We start from the raw sequence: 17,931 nt of genomic DNA on the forward strand, positions 1-17,931 counted from the left end.
GATAATTAACAAGAAGTCTATAGCCTGTGACTGTAGAAGCTTCCTCCTGCTCTAAACTGGGTTTATCAATGGTGGAATAGGTTATAATGTCATTCCAGGAAGAGTTAAATTTGGAGGCACTTTGTGTAGCTTAACAACAAAAGATCTCATAAATCTTAAGAAAAGAGTGAAGGAGATAATATAAAGTCAAGCTGCTGTTCATAGATGCATGGCTTCTACTGACTTCTTAGAAAAGCAGCACACGATGTACCCAGCTGTTGAGAATGATGAAATTCTGCACAATCACATAAGGAAGGTTGGTGCAACTTTGCTTAGTTCTAATAATGAGAAAATTGGACAGCAAGTGATGGCAGGAGATTATGCTGAGAAGTCTCTATGCGGGAATTTTAGAGACCAGCGCTAAGCGGAATTATGGGAAGAAATTGCCAATGTAAAGAACTATTCAGAATGATTAAAAGATGCCAAATTTTCATCATCATCATCTTCAGAGCATGATCGCATATGGATACCGTTATACAAAGTAGGCAATCTAACCCGCATGCGAATGTATTGGAGAGAGTGGCAATAAAAATAACTAATCGGGAACTTTATCTATCTTAATACTTTTCTAGAGTTGAATGATTTCTTGATGGGTTAACCATTCAGAGACGAGATTACACGTCATGGGAGCAATGACAAAATAACATGGACCTAAAAGTAATGACAAAGTGATTAAATTCCACATGTCATCGACTATGGTCATTAGTTGAGAGGACACGATTAAGGATATCGGGAAGTGGCCTTCTATGAATTTGGTATTTTGTTGTGTTGTCCTTCATTCTGGGATCATCGAAGCTCTAGCGTGTATGCCCCATAGAGACATCTGCACAAGAAAAAAAAAAAAAAAAAAAAAAAAAAAAATATATATATATATATATATATATATATATATATATATATATATATATATATATGTGACGTATACCTAATGATACCTTTTTGTTTTCATGTAGGTTTGAAGGGATACGCAGGTGTTCAATACAGAAGAGGAAATTGGCACTAGTTGGAGTTCTGGAACATACTACATTCGTAAAACATGATGAATGATGTGAAAAGCCCAATATTACAAGGAAACAATGCTTTACTGTTTCGTTGCTCTCTTTGCGTGTGGATGCTGAGCGTGTTCGATCTAGATATATGGAGGAAATACCTTGCGTATTAGCAAGTGGTTCACTGCATACACCCTATGGTTTGGTTCAGGAATATTGAAGCATGTACCATCGTTCCCATTCACAAGCAGTTTTCTAATCATAGTAGCGTCCAAGATTATGATGCACACCTATGTTTAATATACTATGCATAGTTATTTGGTTAGTTTTCTATTTTGCATAATTAATTACCTTCTCAAAATGGGGAAATTGCCATCTTCAGATAATTGTGTTAAGCAATCAGAGTTTTAATTAGTGGATTGGCGGTTGTAATCTGAAAAGATGTATTGTTTTGGGAAAGGCATGGTGCCTTTTCATTTTGTATAAATAGGAGGATGTAAAATCAAAACAGGCTACAACCCATGTTATGAAGTTCTCTGCAATGTTTTTCTGAAGTATTCATATTATCAAATTTCGTCAAAAGGAAATTGTTGAAATATTGAGGAAAGCAATTGGAGATTGAAGATTGAGCGTAAAACACTAAAGTTGTCTGTGATTGAGTTGTATTGAATAGAGCATCAACGAATTTGAATGTCTTTAGTACAAGCTATCCAACAATAAAATCAGTAAGAATTTTATTTGTTTTAGAGTTAGTAGGTGTATAACTTGTCCTTTATGATTTTGATGATTATTTGTTTATAATTTAATATTCTGATAAGTACATTGAATTGTTCGTTGCTTTTTAAATTTGATAAATACGAATGCAGGATATAATCTTTCCTCTATTTGTATCTGTTGTGTCCACATAAAGGTTAAATCATGGCAGACTAGTCTGAATATGCAAAGGTGTAATAATTCGTGGCAACGTAATAATTAAATTATTAACAAATATAATATCATCAATATCATTAAGTTGTATATAAGAAATATACGTTTGACTCTATTACTCATTAAAATTTGGCACTGATCATTAATCTGTTCATAATTTTCAACCCATATGCTGGCAATTCTTTAACTTTTTCTTTTGAAGAGATTGAATCTTATTCGTAATAATAATTCGTTTTAACTTTTTCTTTCAGCAACACACAAATCTTAATAAAGTAATCAAAGTTTGAAGATAAATAGTTATTAATCACAATCCAGAAAGTTTCCTTGACACTTGCTTGTCGAGGAATTTGTTTTTATGTTATAATCCGCTGTAAATCATCTTGGATCCGAGTTTTTGTTATCCAAGATTCGGGTAAACAGGCCCTGGTTTGGTGAAACCAAAAGCGCAGAGGAGTTGAATTGATTAGATTAATCCTATCAAGTTGGCCAGAATCAGTTAGATACCCAACATCGAGTAGGCAAGGCTCCTAGGTATCTAACCAGCGATTTTGATAACCAACACAAGGATTCCTAGTCCTTCTTGTCTTTTGTTCCCTTTTGTTGTTTTCTTGTTAAGCGCTTTCCTAGACACCGTATGGTGTGCCAGCTGTTTCATTTTTTCTTGTATTTTTGTATCCTGTAGTCCCTTAGAACCTAGTTGATCTCTTGTTGGACATTAATATTATTATCTTATCTTATTTTATCTACATATATTCTTTTCATGAATTTGTTATTGTTTTCTTGTTCTTTTATCCTTTATTTTTCTGCTGCATATAAGCATTTTAATGCTGCTTTTAATTGCATAAAAAGTACTACTTTCTTTTCCAGTTATGTAATGCATTTTTGACTACAATAAAAATTGTTCATTGCAATCTCAATTTAGGGTCTGCATTAGGTTATTTCATTGCCTTGCTCATCTCCCTTATAAGCTTGTACAGTAGTTTATTTGGAAGCCTTTACTAATCACAATAGGTGTAATGCCCCCACTATTAGGGTCAGCTTGGGTCGAGTAATACCTAAAAAATAAATGTTAGAACTAAAACAATAATAAATCTAACTACACTATTCTACCCTCTATCTTAAACCCCAACCTTAAAGGCATCTCTAGATCGGGTTTCCTAATCCCTAGTTATTCCACCATCTTTCGTGAAGCACAACCTTTCAGATTCTTCTTGGATGGGACATCCTCTATCCAAGGCCAATCACATATGCATATGTTGACATCATCAAAATATTTTGGCACATGGAGATTGTCTATTAATCCTAGTCATGGTGGTCAGATGGAGACCTTAACGCCTCACATACCCCGTGATAGAGATCCCTTTAATCTCCATGGTGTCAGCCTTATGAATTGACACAACATTATCCAAGATCTAATATTGCCCACATAAGGAACTATATTGATTATCATAAATAAAAACTATTGATATTGTTCAAATAAATAAATAAAACATATTCTACATATACACCAAAAAATAATAAAGTTCCATAGTAATATCATTTCAATGGATTTCATTTCAAATGATAATTTTATAATAGTAAATACTATACTTCACTTTTATTTATCATTATTACTTTGCATATCACATAGAAATTAATAATTATCAAAGTACAGTAACATACCTTAATAATAATAATTTATATCTTTATCTTACCTTATAAACCCTCTTTAATCTTCTTATATGCAATATGTTTGATAACTTAACATCTTCCCTTGGAAAGTTCTTTATTTAAGTTCTGACCACTTTCTAGTGCTTGCATGGCCCAGTCCCTATAATTTCGGGATTTATCTTTTCCAAGCTTTATTAGTTCTCCCATTTCCCATGTAGGATGCATATCTACTCATTGAATATTCTCACTTCATACTTTGGGTGCTATAAATGTTATGAGTGACACTTCCTTTGCTCCTTCTATTCAGTATTCCTATAAAGTTTAGTAATTTATTTTCAATCGGTAATTAATAGATATGTTAATTTAAATATTAATTAGTATTGTTTATTTATTTATACAATATTAATAAATATTGTTCGTATTATGCAATCAATATCCAATTATGATACATGTGTGTATATTTATTTATTTATTTATTATTAGCAACTATCTAACATTCAAATATCTATTCCATTCATATATCCTTTTAATCATTTATCAATTATGATCTAATATCAGATTTTATTATTAGAGGGGGTATTGCAATAGGTTATATACATATTCTAATCGATAAGCAACATTGTTAGAGGAACTTTTAAACTTGACTAGAAAAGATTTGAGCGGAGTATATAATGATAAAATTAAGCAATTCTGTACAACCGTAACAAATCCATTTTATGGCAGCTTAAAATAACTGCTTGTTTCCATTAATAGGCACCTTTTATAAGGCTCAAGTATATCTTAATAATATGCCTATTTACTTCATTCATATTCTAATTCTTAATTTTTACGTTTCAGCCATGCCGGAGTCAACGTAATTATATGCTTGGTTTTATAAAGGAGCTCATTATATTCCTGTAGTTAATAAATTCAAGCTAAAAGAATGAAATAATTTGTTAATACTTTTCACTAAGAAGAGAAAATAGAGATGTTAATTTAGTTTAGTTTAGTTGGTATTGAAAAGTTTCAGTTAGGAATAAATTTGGATACACGCATGAATTCCATAAGAAGTGATAGTTTTGGTTAGATTGTGTTCTATAAAATTGTTATTTTAATAGTTTATGTGTATTAACTCAAAAACCATTTAGCATCTTGTTTATAGTTATTTGGATTGGAATTATGATCATATCATTATTAGGTATTATATATTAGTTGATAGGGAATTATATCTTATGTTACTTGTTTATTTTTCTTTTAACATAATGTTTCCATAAGAATTAATAAAAGAAGGATTTTTGATATATGTCTATTTAATTAGAGAGTAATATTTTTTATGATCAAGTATGTAATAAATGATAAAATAACTCTCTTATTAGAATACTTATTGACAATATTTAGTTAAGTCTAATTTTATAATGTAAAAACTCTATGTATGCTCTGATAGAAATTTTGGTGCCAATTGAACAATGTTGCTAGGTTTCTTGTTTTTATTAGAATTAATTTTCAGAATACATGAAAAGTGCAAGAGGAATGCTAACAACACAACTTCAGCATTATTCATAATTTTATGTTCTAGCTATCTCATCATTATTGTTCACTGGTTAGTTCCATAGTTTCCATCACTGGTTCTATAGAAGGCTTCAAACAAATCAAACTCCTTCAATATCATTGCTATTTTGGATAGTAATTACTCTTCTATGTATTGTTGTTCATTCTATCACTGTTGTGTGTCATTGCTTTAGAAATAAATCACTGTTAGAAACACATCTCCAGTTCATTGCCTCTGAATCTTTCACAATTAAATTAATCTTCAAAACAAGGTAATCTTTCATTATATACTAATGTTTATCATTTATATCCATGGGTGTTTCTTCTTATGTGAGGTCAATATCTCCATTGCTTTCAAGCTGTTGTGGAGTTACTTAAAACGTATTTCATCATATGTAACATAAATGCATATATCCATATCCAATTGCATAGACTTGAACTATTCATAATTTACATCTTTGATTTGACATTAATGCCAATATTTCCTTCAGTCTCCAACATTATTTCACAAATAGAGGCCCTAAGTTCTTGCAAAACTTTAGGGCTCCACTTTCAACTGTGTTGAATACTATGTGATTTGATTATTATGAGATTTGATGTATATCTTCCAAAATTTAATAAAAAAACTTCTTTAATGCAAATTTTTAATCTTTTGGGTATAAATAGAACTTGCACCAAGTGGAAAAGACAAATGGAATGTTTTTCTATTTGAGCGACTCATTTTTGGGTTATCTAAATTGTTAAATTAACTTATTTATTTGAGTAGCATTCATGTGTCTATATCAAAGAACCAAAAATCAGAATCGGATTGGAATGGGCAAGACCTACTCAAATCGTAAATCGACTATGAATTGGCAAAGTGAAAAACTCTTGAAATTTAATTATTTTAACGATATAAAACTTATTTCATGCACCCTTTATTGAATATAACTTAAACACACTACAACATCATAAAATAGAAGCTAACATACATAAACAAGAAACATAAATGATAAATCCATTACATATGTAAAATGTAAAGTGTAGCTTAAGTAAATAGAAATTGATAATACGATATATCATATATCTGATCTAATGAGAGGTTTAAAGTGTTGCATATGGTTGAAAGAGGTTAAAGAGGATCTAATTAATCTTCTAAGACTGTTGGAGTTCATGGTATGTTTGGTCAAGTAACGTATTCTCAAAGTTATTTGAAACTATATATCTAATGTGTTTCCAATACACCAATATCTGCTGATCAAACCAATTTTTTAAAAAAAAATCGTAACTCATAATTGAGATGCAACCAAAACAAAAAACCGACAAAAAAAGAAACCAAGAATCATAACTTTAATGCAACTCAAGTCGAATCCCCAAATTGAGGCAATTCTCGTTACTCTGGTCTATATTGCTTTTGAAGTAATGAAATTGTCCTCTAATAACTTAGAAAACTGTGTTAAATATGTGTCTGCTTTTTAATTAATGTTATATCCAGCCGTATTCATATTGGGGGACTTAAAAAATGGCCGTACTGACATTCAATACCGTATCCGTGCCCGTGCAACTTTGTGCATGGTGCATATGAATATTGAGAAGATCGGAAATTGGATTCATAATTTGAGTGGCATTTCAGAAATTGCTCCTTCCTATGCCTCTCTTTTCATCTTCTCTATAAGTAAATGTAAAATAGCAATTGGAGTGGGTTTTAAAGTTTTTATTACTGTTACAATACTTTTGCAATATCTTTTTCCCATTCTCATGGATTAAATGTGGAGGATACTTAATGTCTCTGGAATAGCCAAGGGATGACTAAGGGATGCTAGTGAGTCCTCAAAAAGACCAGAAAGAGGATGTGACCAAATTTTTCAGACATGGGAGAATCAGAATAGGTCTTCTCGGGACATGGCTGGTTGTATATGGTTGCTTGTTTTTGATAGATGGTTATTTCTGCATTTAATAATTTCATTTGCCCATTTGTAGACATTACTATATAATAATGTATACTTCAGTCCTTTTTTACAAGTCCTCTGTAATCTAAACATACAAGTTGTTTTACAAAAGTAACCAGTACAGTAGTTCATATAAGATATGGCTATCATCTTTGTTGTGTTTGACAGAAGGCTCGTGTACTTCAGTCTGTTGATTATCGTTTTGCTATTGTGAATGCTGTTCATCTTTGACTAATTAGATGTATGACAGGCAAGGATGAGCTTGAACAATGCAAGAGGCAGCTTCATATTGCCAAGGGTACTGCAGAATCTGTTGCCAAGCTTAACCCTGAACTGCAGCAAGCTTTTATTGAGGTATTTAAAATTTGGAGTTGTATTTTGCATTTCGAAAATGATGATATTTTAAATTTTGTTGTTTAACTATAAAGTATATAGTTTGTGATATATATAGCATATGCATATGTATAATTAGAGATGGATAGATATATAACACAATCCGGCAACTGTCTCCATATTAGTGTTTTAAAACATAGCTGTATCCGCATGCAGAACTGTATATGTATATGTGTCTGTTACCATGTCCATGCAACCTTGGTAATAAAACACACAAGTCATGCCTTAATAAATGTAAAACTATATTAGCATGAATGATATAGCATAGGAGATGTTTAATAAACTTATTTTCAAATTACCATGCAATCTTGGTCATAAAGCACAAAAGCTGTGCCTGGAAAACTTTGAAACTATATGAGTATGAATGATATCTAGCCTAAGATATGTTTAGTCAACAAAGTTTCAAATTTCACATGGCATGAGTTTATGCACCATATGCTTTGCGTAGTTCACAACTTACTGATAAGACTCCAAGATCAGCAGTGAACATGGCAATTACTGATGCAAGTATTATGGATACACCATTGGGATACATAAACTAGATATTTTAAGCCTTAAAGAGGACATAATGAACATTGAAAGGGACATTTATACTTAGTTGCTGTTTTGGGATCTGAATCTGATTTGGGCATGCAAATTGGATCTGTGGATTTTTGAACTTTTTTTTTTCCCATTATGGTTCATAAGGATTCGTGTCTACACACACACACACACACACACACACACACAAAAGTAAGAGAAATGTACATAATTCTAAAACTAAATCATTTCATAGTGTGAATCAATGATTCTAGTATGAATCTATGATTCTTAAAACCTTGAACTGCTCGTAGATCCTCATGGATTCATGTTGGATCCTCAAGGATTTGTGCAGATTTGCGCCGCTTCGGGCAGGATCCTTGTTTCACACTGTCGATCCATCAGGATTTGCAAGCCTATGGATCCAGATGAATCCTTCGAATCCTGACGGATCCACAGTGTGAAACAAAGATCCTGCCTGGATCAGCATGAATCCGGGCACGACTCCAAATCCGTCCTCCCGAGCATGAATCTGGCAACTAAGCATTTATACTTGCTGGTATGGATATTGCAGGAATTGTTTACTGTGGCTGTTTCTGAATTATGAAAAAATGATGGATCCAAGTTAAATTGGCATGATGTGGCAAAATTGGGGTTATGCCTTCCTGCCAAATTTTATGAGTTCATTGAATCTTGTCTTGACCATGCTTATCAACGTAGGCACATCATATTTGACACTGCTCTGGAACAATGGATTAGCAGTTTAATCTTACAGTGGATATAATATTATTCAGCAGTGCTCAGTTATGTCTCATTTTAAGATAGTTAAACCATAGAGTGGATAAAATATAATTCAGCAATGCTCAGTTGCATCTCATGTTAAGATAGAAGTATTGCAATTCAAGCTCCTGTCTCGATCTGTGTCCTAAAGTGGCTTCCTGAGAGATGCACATTAGAATGATAGATTTTCCAGATGATTGAAATGTTGGTAACAGATCTTCTTGGAGAAACATGTATGCTCAATTGCATTTGCCTGAATTTCATACACAGAACATAGGAAATTAGCTAAGAAAAATCTGGAAAAGTCAAATGAAATACCAAACACATGTATATATATTAACCACCATTATTGCTGTTCACGTTGCAGTTTATTTTAAATGTTACATTTATATGTTAATTTTTACTAAGTTTATATCAGATTTGTATTATGACTTCTTTTGGTTCAGAATCTTATTGTTTGAATATGGATATGTTGCAGATTCAAACTTCAATGTTTAATCAATCTGATTTCCTGCAGGGTTTTATATGTATATGTACTGTTATAAAGAAAAGAAATGCTTTATGTCACTGAACTGTCATTGTTATCCAGATCTTGCTTTGTATTTATTGATTTCGATACTTGCAAGAATGAATTCATTTGTTACAAATAAGCTATGATAGGGTATGTGGGTGAATGTGCATGTCTCTAATTAGAGACATGACCATTCACACTTATATCTTAACATAGATTAGTTATCAATAACAATTGCTAATACAGACCGGTTTACATAGCATCGATTCATTATTGTGTATAACTCACACATAATACTTGCGCGATCGATAATATCAAGATGCCGAATAAGGATCAGCATTTCCAGTCAAGTTGATAATAATATGAGATAAATAATGATCGGCATATACAGCCATACCGATAATCATATGAAATACATACAAACTTTTCTCAATGAAATATATATAAGTGCATCAGTTGTATTCAGATAGCAATATCAGAATAACATTGAACTTATGTATTGATAAATAAATAAATAAATTTAAAAAAAAAAAAAAATATATATATATATATATATATATATATATATGCAAGTCATATTGATATGCTATATACATACTTCAACACTCCCTCTTAGCTAGGAAAGACGAATATATATTGATATGATATATGCATGCAATTCATATTTTCTACTCATAGTGTTTGTTTGACCAAAGCTACATACTTCAACACTCCCTCTTAGCTAGGAAAGACGAAATATATATTTCAATAAGTTCACCTTATTTGCAAGAGTGATATCACCTACCTCATGACATCAAAAAATATAATATGCTTAAGAACATCAACTCACATGATGTCTACCATAACAAATCATGGTATATCCATAGATATTACATCTCATAATATCTACCATGGTAAAAGAGCATAATGATCTTCAACTGATGTCAAGTCTCATGATATCTATCAATATGTCCAACTAACTATCATGACATGTCCATGAATATGAAGTCTCATTATATTTATAGTGCTATTGAGGCCAAGATCATGAGTGGTCATTACTATTCATAGTATATCTCCTAATGATTAGTCATAATGATTCATGATGAGATGACTAATAGACCCAATCCTAATCGGGTGTGATTATGTACTAATTAGATTCTATTTAAGACTTCTGATCTTGAAGGATTATATGCTCAGTCCATTTCAATATATTGAGGATGTAAACAATATGATCAGTTTGATGAATAGATCATATACTCGATCCAAGAGATAATCTGAACATACAAATTTGGTAAACTTAATTTATATGGGGTTTGATCAGATGCAAGATTCTTCCAAGAACAATGGTTTTGGTTTGGCACATGCATTGGACATGATCTCGAAGCTGACCGATGCTACATATATTAACACTCCCTCTTAGCTAGGGAAAATAGTTAAGTGTACATCAGTTTAGATATCACCTAACTCGTGATATCACCTAACTTGTGATATCGAGGAATGTATAGAACATCAAGTCACATGACATTCTTATATCCTAGTTATGGTATGTGCATTGACATCACATCTCATGATGTTTACCATAACATATCATGGCATATCCACGGATATTACGTTACATAATATCGACCATAATTATCTCATAAAGAACATAATGATCTGGATGAGATATCATGTATCATGATGTCTATCAAAATGTTCAAGAGATACTATCATGACATACATATGAATATTATGTGAATGAATATCAAGTCACATGATATTCATCATGATGGTGAACATTATAAAGTCATCACCTTACAATGTTGAATGCAAGTGTCTATTATCTAAAAGATCATCACCTTTAAATAATGTACACAAGGGCCCCATAAAGTCCTGGAATCACTCACATGACAAAAGGTTTACACAGAGTCACCATAGATTCTATCACGTGGAGTTATCATGGCATCACACACATGACATCCGCTATGAACCATATCAGAGGGTGGATCCACTATGGCTCAATCCATAGGGTGAAAACAATGGCTTTCACCTCAAACTTCTCTCTCAAAAGAAGGAATATGCAAGGATACAATAATAGATCACCGATGCTTAAGTTCGTCTTCAGTTAAGGCTTCATTCTCCAACGTATCAGGCTTGTCCCAAAAGTACACAAAACTTCTCTCTAGCATCAGACTTGATGAGAATGTTGGTCGTCTATTCTTCAGTGATAATGTACCTCAACTGAAAGTTAGAGAAACCATCTCAACATGGTATTCTCCCTCTAAATCAATATCATTGGATGTCAACAAGTGTAGATCCTTTAGCTACCCCCTTTGTAATAGAGGCATGTCTTATCTAATTCCATAATAGCACGAGTGAATGTAATAAACTGTGAGTTTATCCCCAAATTTGGCTATTTCAGGTACTCATTCTAATTCGTCTTCCTCCAAGTATATTGTCAACCTCCCGACTTCCTTGTCCAAGGTTGCTTCTAATACAATGTCAGAGTCCCTCTAAATGGTGTCTCCCTCTACAAAGGATGGATCTAACTTGCATTGCACTCAAAGAGTAGAAGGGGTCTTACACCTCAAGTCTTATCTCAATGAGGGCTACAACATCACCATGCGTTTCTCACAAAAGGTGGTTTCACCTTGCATTGCCTATAGGGGGTGGTAGATACAATTGTATGTATCAAGGAAGTAGTCTACATGATTTTTCCCATTTCAACCTCTTATGAAGAGAAGTTGCTCCTTAGTAAGAGAAATCTCAAACACATTTGGTATTCAAACCTTTGTGCCATTCTCTTTATACCCTTGGATTGTCCTCAGTCTACAGATAAGTATCCAACAACATTGAAGTCAGACTTGTTTACATGCTCCAATCATTTTACTTTCCTCAGCTCCGTACTTTGGCCATTTAATCTTTCCCATCAATATGCCAGCTCATTAGAGTATCTGCATGAGTACCACCAAATAAGTGACCAAAAGTACCTATGGCTTTCGAAACAGAGATACCAAATGTCCTTTCGAATCAACAGCATCTTCCGTCATGTTTGAGCATACAAATCTGCCTTCCATCTCAGTGCAGTTTAAAGGTTGTAAGATATACTGATGATTTAATGTATATTGCTTCCCAAATAATTAACAGAAGATATATTTGATTGGGCATCTATCTTTGAACCCATATTACTTCCATATAGATATCAAGCTTAGTACACTTCCAAAGTTGAGAACTCCTTTGAGGCAAGATGATTGAGGCTGCTTCTAGTAAAATTATCATATATGCTCAATATCAGGAAAAAAAAAATTGCTTGTGATTATCAAACAGTTTCACCAATACCTACCTAGGTGAGATCATTATGTTTCACAGATTTTGTTCCTTGAGTATTAACATTAAATGTTCAAGTATATCTTTAACCTCTTCTATGAATCTCCAGGCTTTCTGAATAGCAGTAAACAATAACAATCTTCACAGGATACTGTTGCATAGCAATATTTCCAATTAACTTACAATGGAATGAGCAACTCCACATGGAAATTATTGTTATACAAGGAATGAAGTCTTTTATGATTTCAAATACTATTTCTTCCATGTCTTCAAAAATGAGAATCCCTCAGATTTAGGAATCTCATTTCTGCTCGAAACCCAAATATTCATTTATCATTGCTCTAACATAGATTCATTTGCAATCTCGTCAGTAACTTGCATTTACACAGTACAAAAATTTGAGGTACTGCTATAACTGGGAGAGAGCTACGATCAATGAGCTGCATATATGAAATGAAGTAGAACCAATCTCACAAATATTCATGAAAACCATTCTTATGTTCCATGAACCTCCAGGGATAATATAGTTTGGATGAAATATTTTGGCAATTATACTATCTCAGTACTCGGATAAATATGTTCTGCCACTCATATACTATAGTTCTCAAATAATACAACTTTGATGCTACAATTCTCCTTATTCAAATCAATTTGTATTAGCAGACGAGCTCCGTAATATTATGATCGCTTAGTCATCCCCAATTCATATAGAATTGATAATGATCCTTAGATAAATCAACAGTTTATCTCAACCTCGCAATGAAATTATTCATGGTGAACTGATACATTATTCAGTTATATAGGGTGACAGTTTTCAACTGCCCTCTCGTCTCGTTCTGTAGCATATGGTTGACATATTTGTATTATCTCACTATGTCTCTTCAATCTGTGAATCCATTTCTTGTAAATAGAATCTTGCATCGTATATAGGGTTTATAAAGCCACTAATTTTGTTTGTGCAATAAAAGAGGATGGATGTTACATGATAGTTCACTACAGAAATGAATTTCCTGCATGTATATAACTTCTGTTCCCATCGAAGTGCTATTCCAATGCTTCATCTGCGTTCCAATTTTAATCCTGGTCAAATTCAATCCGACTGAATCTGCAACCTTAATACTCCCTCTTAGCCAGAAGGATTGTTATAGAACACATTATTATCTCAAGTATATGGAGAGATATCATCTTAGTATGATATTCTTGGAATGCCATATTTAAGGATATCAACATATATCCATCAACTTAGATGTTATCTTTCAATATAATCTGAAGTATGATTCAACAAGAAATATCAATCATAGGATATTCATACTTATATTGTTTTGGTGTGTGCACTGGCATCAAATCCTTGATGCCTACCAAAAGAATATGTTATATCTTAGAAAGATGTGTGTTATCTGATCTTTGACACTTTGGGACAACAACTTAATATAGTCTATCACATAACAATCATGATCTCAAGGATAACCACTTAATGTAGTCCATCATGACAAGTATCATGATCCCTGACACAGTCCAAGACATCAACTTAATGTAGTCTATCACAATAATAGAATAAGAACAACAAATATAGTATCATTAATGTCATGAATTGATGCTTGATACATGAGAGGAACTATCACGGCATATATATTAATATATACAGCCCGATCAAGGCAAGATCATAAAGTATCAAATCGCATGAGATATCATTATGTGAAGTAAATCAAACATATACATATATGTATATGTATTTACATATGCATGTGTATACATATACATATGTATATGTATGTTCCATATACTAATATCAGGTCCAACTGAAGCTATCACTTAAACACTCCCTCTTAGCATGGGAGGATATGATCAATTTCTTAATCTCAATAATCTCATATTCGTGTTTGCATAAAAAATGCTTATATACAATTATATCCTTTTAAGATTATATACTATCTGATTTCTAGCACATTTCAGGACACAAACAAGTCGATCAGATAGTCAGTCTTGATCTCATGATTTCTAGCTCAATCAAGACCTATCATGATTTACTTATTTTCATGAATTCCAGCACACTCCGGGACAACAAGTTAATGTAGTCTATCATGACAATGGATCAAGAATACAACACAAAAACCACGGTATCATGATTTCCGGCTCATTTTGAGATAACAATTTAATGTAGTCGATCATGATACATTTTGTGAACATGATTACTGACACATTGCGGGACAACAACTCAATGAAGTCTATAATGATAACATGTTTGAGCTATTGCTAATATCGTCACTTGACCTCACACATATATCAAATGAAAGATCGTCACCTTTCATGACATAAATCACAACATGATCATGTAGAAACTCACATGGTATCCACCATGAACCAAGTCAGGGGTGGATCCACCATAGCTGCTCCTAGATGGTGGAAACAAAGACTTTCACCTTAAACTTCTCTTTCACAGAGAAGAATGCATTACAAGGATTTTCATCTTGAAATTTCCCTTTGTAGAGAAGAACTCAATAACAAGGAATTTTACCTTGAAATTCTCCCTTTGAACAAAGATCACAGGAAATCTAGCTCCTCCCTCAAACTCTCTCTTTGTCCATGGATGCCAGTAATAAACTGTCACACTCCCTCTAAATCTAATATCATTCTTCTGACTTTTTGGTGACAAATCGTTACTTTCTCATGATGTACACGTGGGTAGGCCCATCAAAATCATGCAATCTCACACGTATTTTTAGAATCCCTTTGAATATTAATCTTTTGAGCTCGTACATTGCCTTCGAAGAAGTGTCAAGGTTCCTCTTAATGGAAGAATACTCATAATCTCAATCATTGAGGATATTCACTTTGAGAGCCTCACTTTATCTACCCTGATCATCAGATGACTAATGAATTGTAGATCACTTCTTTAGAGCTGCTTCCATAAGATTGAGTTTGCACAATATTTGGTAAAGTACCAACCTTCTTTTCTTGAAAGAACATCCTCAGACATAAAGGAAAAGAGAGAGACTATAATGAGTAGATAAATGTAATACTTAAGAATAATAAATACTTACCTATACATCAACATCCTTGATACTAATTTTTTCAAATATGCATTAAATCTGGAATGAAACATTGATTAAGTTAATTATTCAGCCCCCACAATGTAAAATTCTCACATACTTCATTTTTAATTTTGTATAGAGTTTTCAGTCTTTTAGGGATAGATCATTGGAATAAGTTAATGTTTTCTTCATAAGTCTTTATCCCTTTTGGTAAAACATGAGACAAAGATACATAGGTGTATGCCTAGGGCTTTCCCTTTAGTGGTCCCTCTTTTATGTCCTACTTTCGATTCTAAGGCTGAGAAGGATGTTGTCGTGACACTGCTAAACATCTCTATTAGTGATGATTATTTTTCAAGGTCCCAACAAAATCACAACTTCTCATGCTGCACGGACTATCTTTGAGCACCAAATTGATTTTCTTCTTTAGAAAATATTGCTTGTTCAAAAAATCCTTACTTTTGAATAACACCATGCAGCTGCATAGTGGTAGAATTATGGTCTAATTTCAACAATCCTTAAAAGACTTTGCTTTCATATTTGCACTTCACCGATATTTCTTCATCAATGGGGTCATAACTCGATAACTGTTAGGGGCATGTAATAGTTTTATGTCCAATCTGATATAGTTGAAGTATGATATTATCCTTTGTCTCTTGATTAATATCATTGGCTCAAAACACTTGATCAAATTCACAAACACATTTACCAATTGCTATGGTATATCCTTCTTCTTAGTGAAAGTGACTTTATGCATCAATCTTGGCAATGAAGTGTTAGGTTTCACATACTATCAAATTATAGGTTTGTAATGTTCCCATTTCAGATCTTATTTTCGAGTTCTTCTCATTTATTTGATCATCCTCTCTCCACAGTTATGATGAAGAGTAAGGTGGTGAATAGAACCAAAATCCTATCGTCATCAATGTTGTCGCCCATTGACTTCTCATATCTCTGCTCTGCAGTTGGCTATTTCTGATATAACAATGTGGGTTATGCTACTAATGAATTCTTAATTACTTGTATTTCTTCTTGGTATATTGATGGTAATTACTCTTTATCTCTTCTCCTCGACTCGTATTGATGAAGTAAATTCGTCACTTCTGATTAAGACTCTTGAAGCATGCGGTAACCTTCCCAATATCACTTATAGTAATAGGCTAATTTCTATGTCTGATTAGTTTTTAGTCTTTTAAATGTTAATAATATATTAACATTTAATTGGTGCCTCTCTTCGTGTATAGTCTCTTGCCAGTTGGCTTTAATAGCCACTTCTGATTGCTGACTGGATTGTCAAACGTGTGATTGGGTAAGTTGAATCCGGTATATACTTTTTCAATGAAGATCATCAGTCTCTCCATAGCAAGTATGATAGATTGTTTAAGGTTGATGTAATCACAAGTTTCTAAGTTCGATGCTCATTGGGTTACTCAGTCATGTTGATGTTAAAAAAATTACTTAGCACCTGAAGATTTCTCTTCAATGGACTTGACTCCTAATATGCGGCGCTATCTTTTCCCTTTCTCACTTTATCAAATGTTGTTTCTTAAGTCCAATTAATGGAGAGTATATTATGAAAAGTAATATTTAGGCACTGGAAAATGCTCACTATCAGCCTAGGGCTCCAATGTTCCAATCTATACCAAAGAGGAGACTCAGATGCTGCCCAGAAATTACCATGACTCAGTATCATGCCATGCATTCCCAATATATTCTACTACCAACATAAGCCTGGTAATGATGATTTTTTCAACTCAAGAATCCCCATCTATCACTGGATGCAATCCCTCTTCAATTCCAGCTGGATAACTATCCCAAATGATTCCATCATGTAGAATACTCCCAATGTGATGAAGACAATGTACTTAGCAACAAACAACACGTAATCTGATTCAAGAAGAAAGTGAACCCGATAACAACCAGCATAACAAATTCTTACTCGTCAGCTTCACTATGAGAGACTCTTCATTGGTCAAGGTTCAAATGCAAACTTGCACCAAAAATGAGATTTATGGAAATTATTATTAAACTCCTTAGAATTATGTGCTGATGTGGATGTTGTTGCTAGTCAAAATGAAGATTCAATTCCCCAAGTCTAATCTTTTAACTCCTATGATTAGTGGTCTGTCGTATTATTCTGCAATGACATGGGTTATATCAGTTGAGAATTCCAAAACCCATATGCAATCGGTAGAAGAATTTCGTATCGTCGATTGATCGCCGTTTGGGTGTTCTGTGCTTAGTGTTCCTGTGAATTCCTCTTGACCTTTTCTGTTACATCCCAAATTTTGACCTAATTTAAAATATAACCGTTGAGGTTCACATAAAGTCAGTTAACAGTTAATTTGGTT

General features: G+C 33.0%; 1 protein-coding gene across 3 annotated transcripts in view; it reads left to right on the forward strand.

The window, feature by feature from the left end:
* LOC149535566 (structural maintenance of chromosomes protein 5-like) overlaps positions 1–17,931 on the forward strand; it is a 237,544-nt gene that overhangs the window by 167,533 nt on the left and 52,080 nt on the right. For all 3 annotated transcript variants that reach the window (XR_016357992.1, XR_016357993.1, XM_089807140.1), the window contains exon 21: positions 7,311–7,414. Coding sequence is in view for 1 of the 3 variants with exons in the window: in XM_089807140.1 (XP_089663266.1) it covers positions 7,311–7,414 (104 nt within the window). In the remaining 2 variants the exon portion in view is untranslated. The remainder of the gene's footprint in view (positions 1–7,310; positions 7,415–17,931) is intronic.

This window comes from Cupressus sempervirens, chromosome 10, assembly GCF_028749045.1.
Source record: "Cupressus sempervirens isolate cs-2001-9-10 chromosome 10, ASM2874904v1, whole genome shotgun sequence".
Taxonomy (NCBI): Eukaryota; Viridiplantae; Streptophyta; class Pinopsida; order Cupressales; family Cupressaceae; genus Cupressus; species Cupressus sempervirens.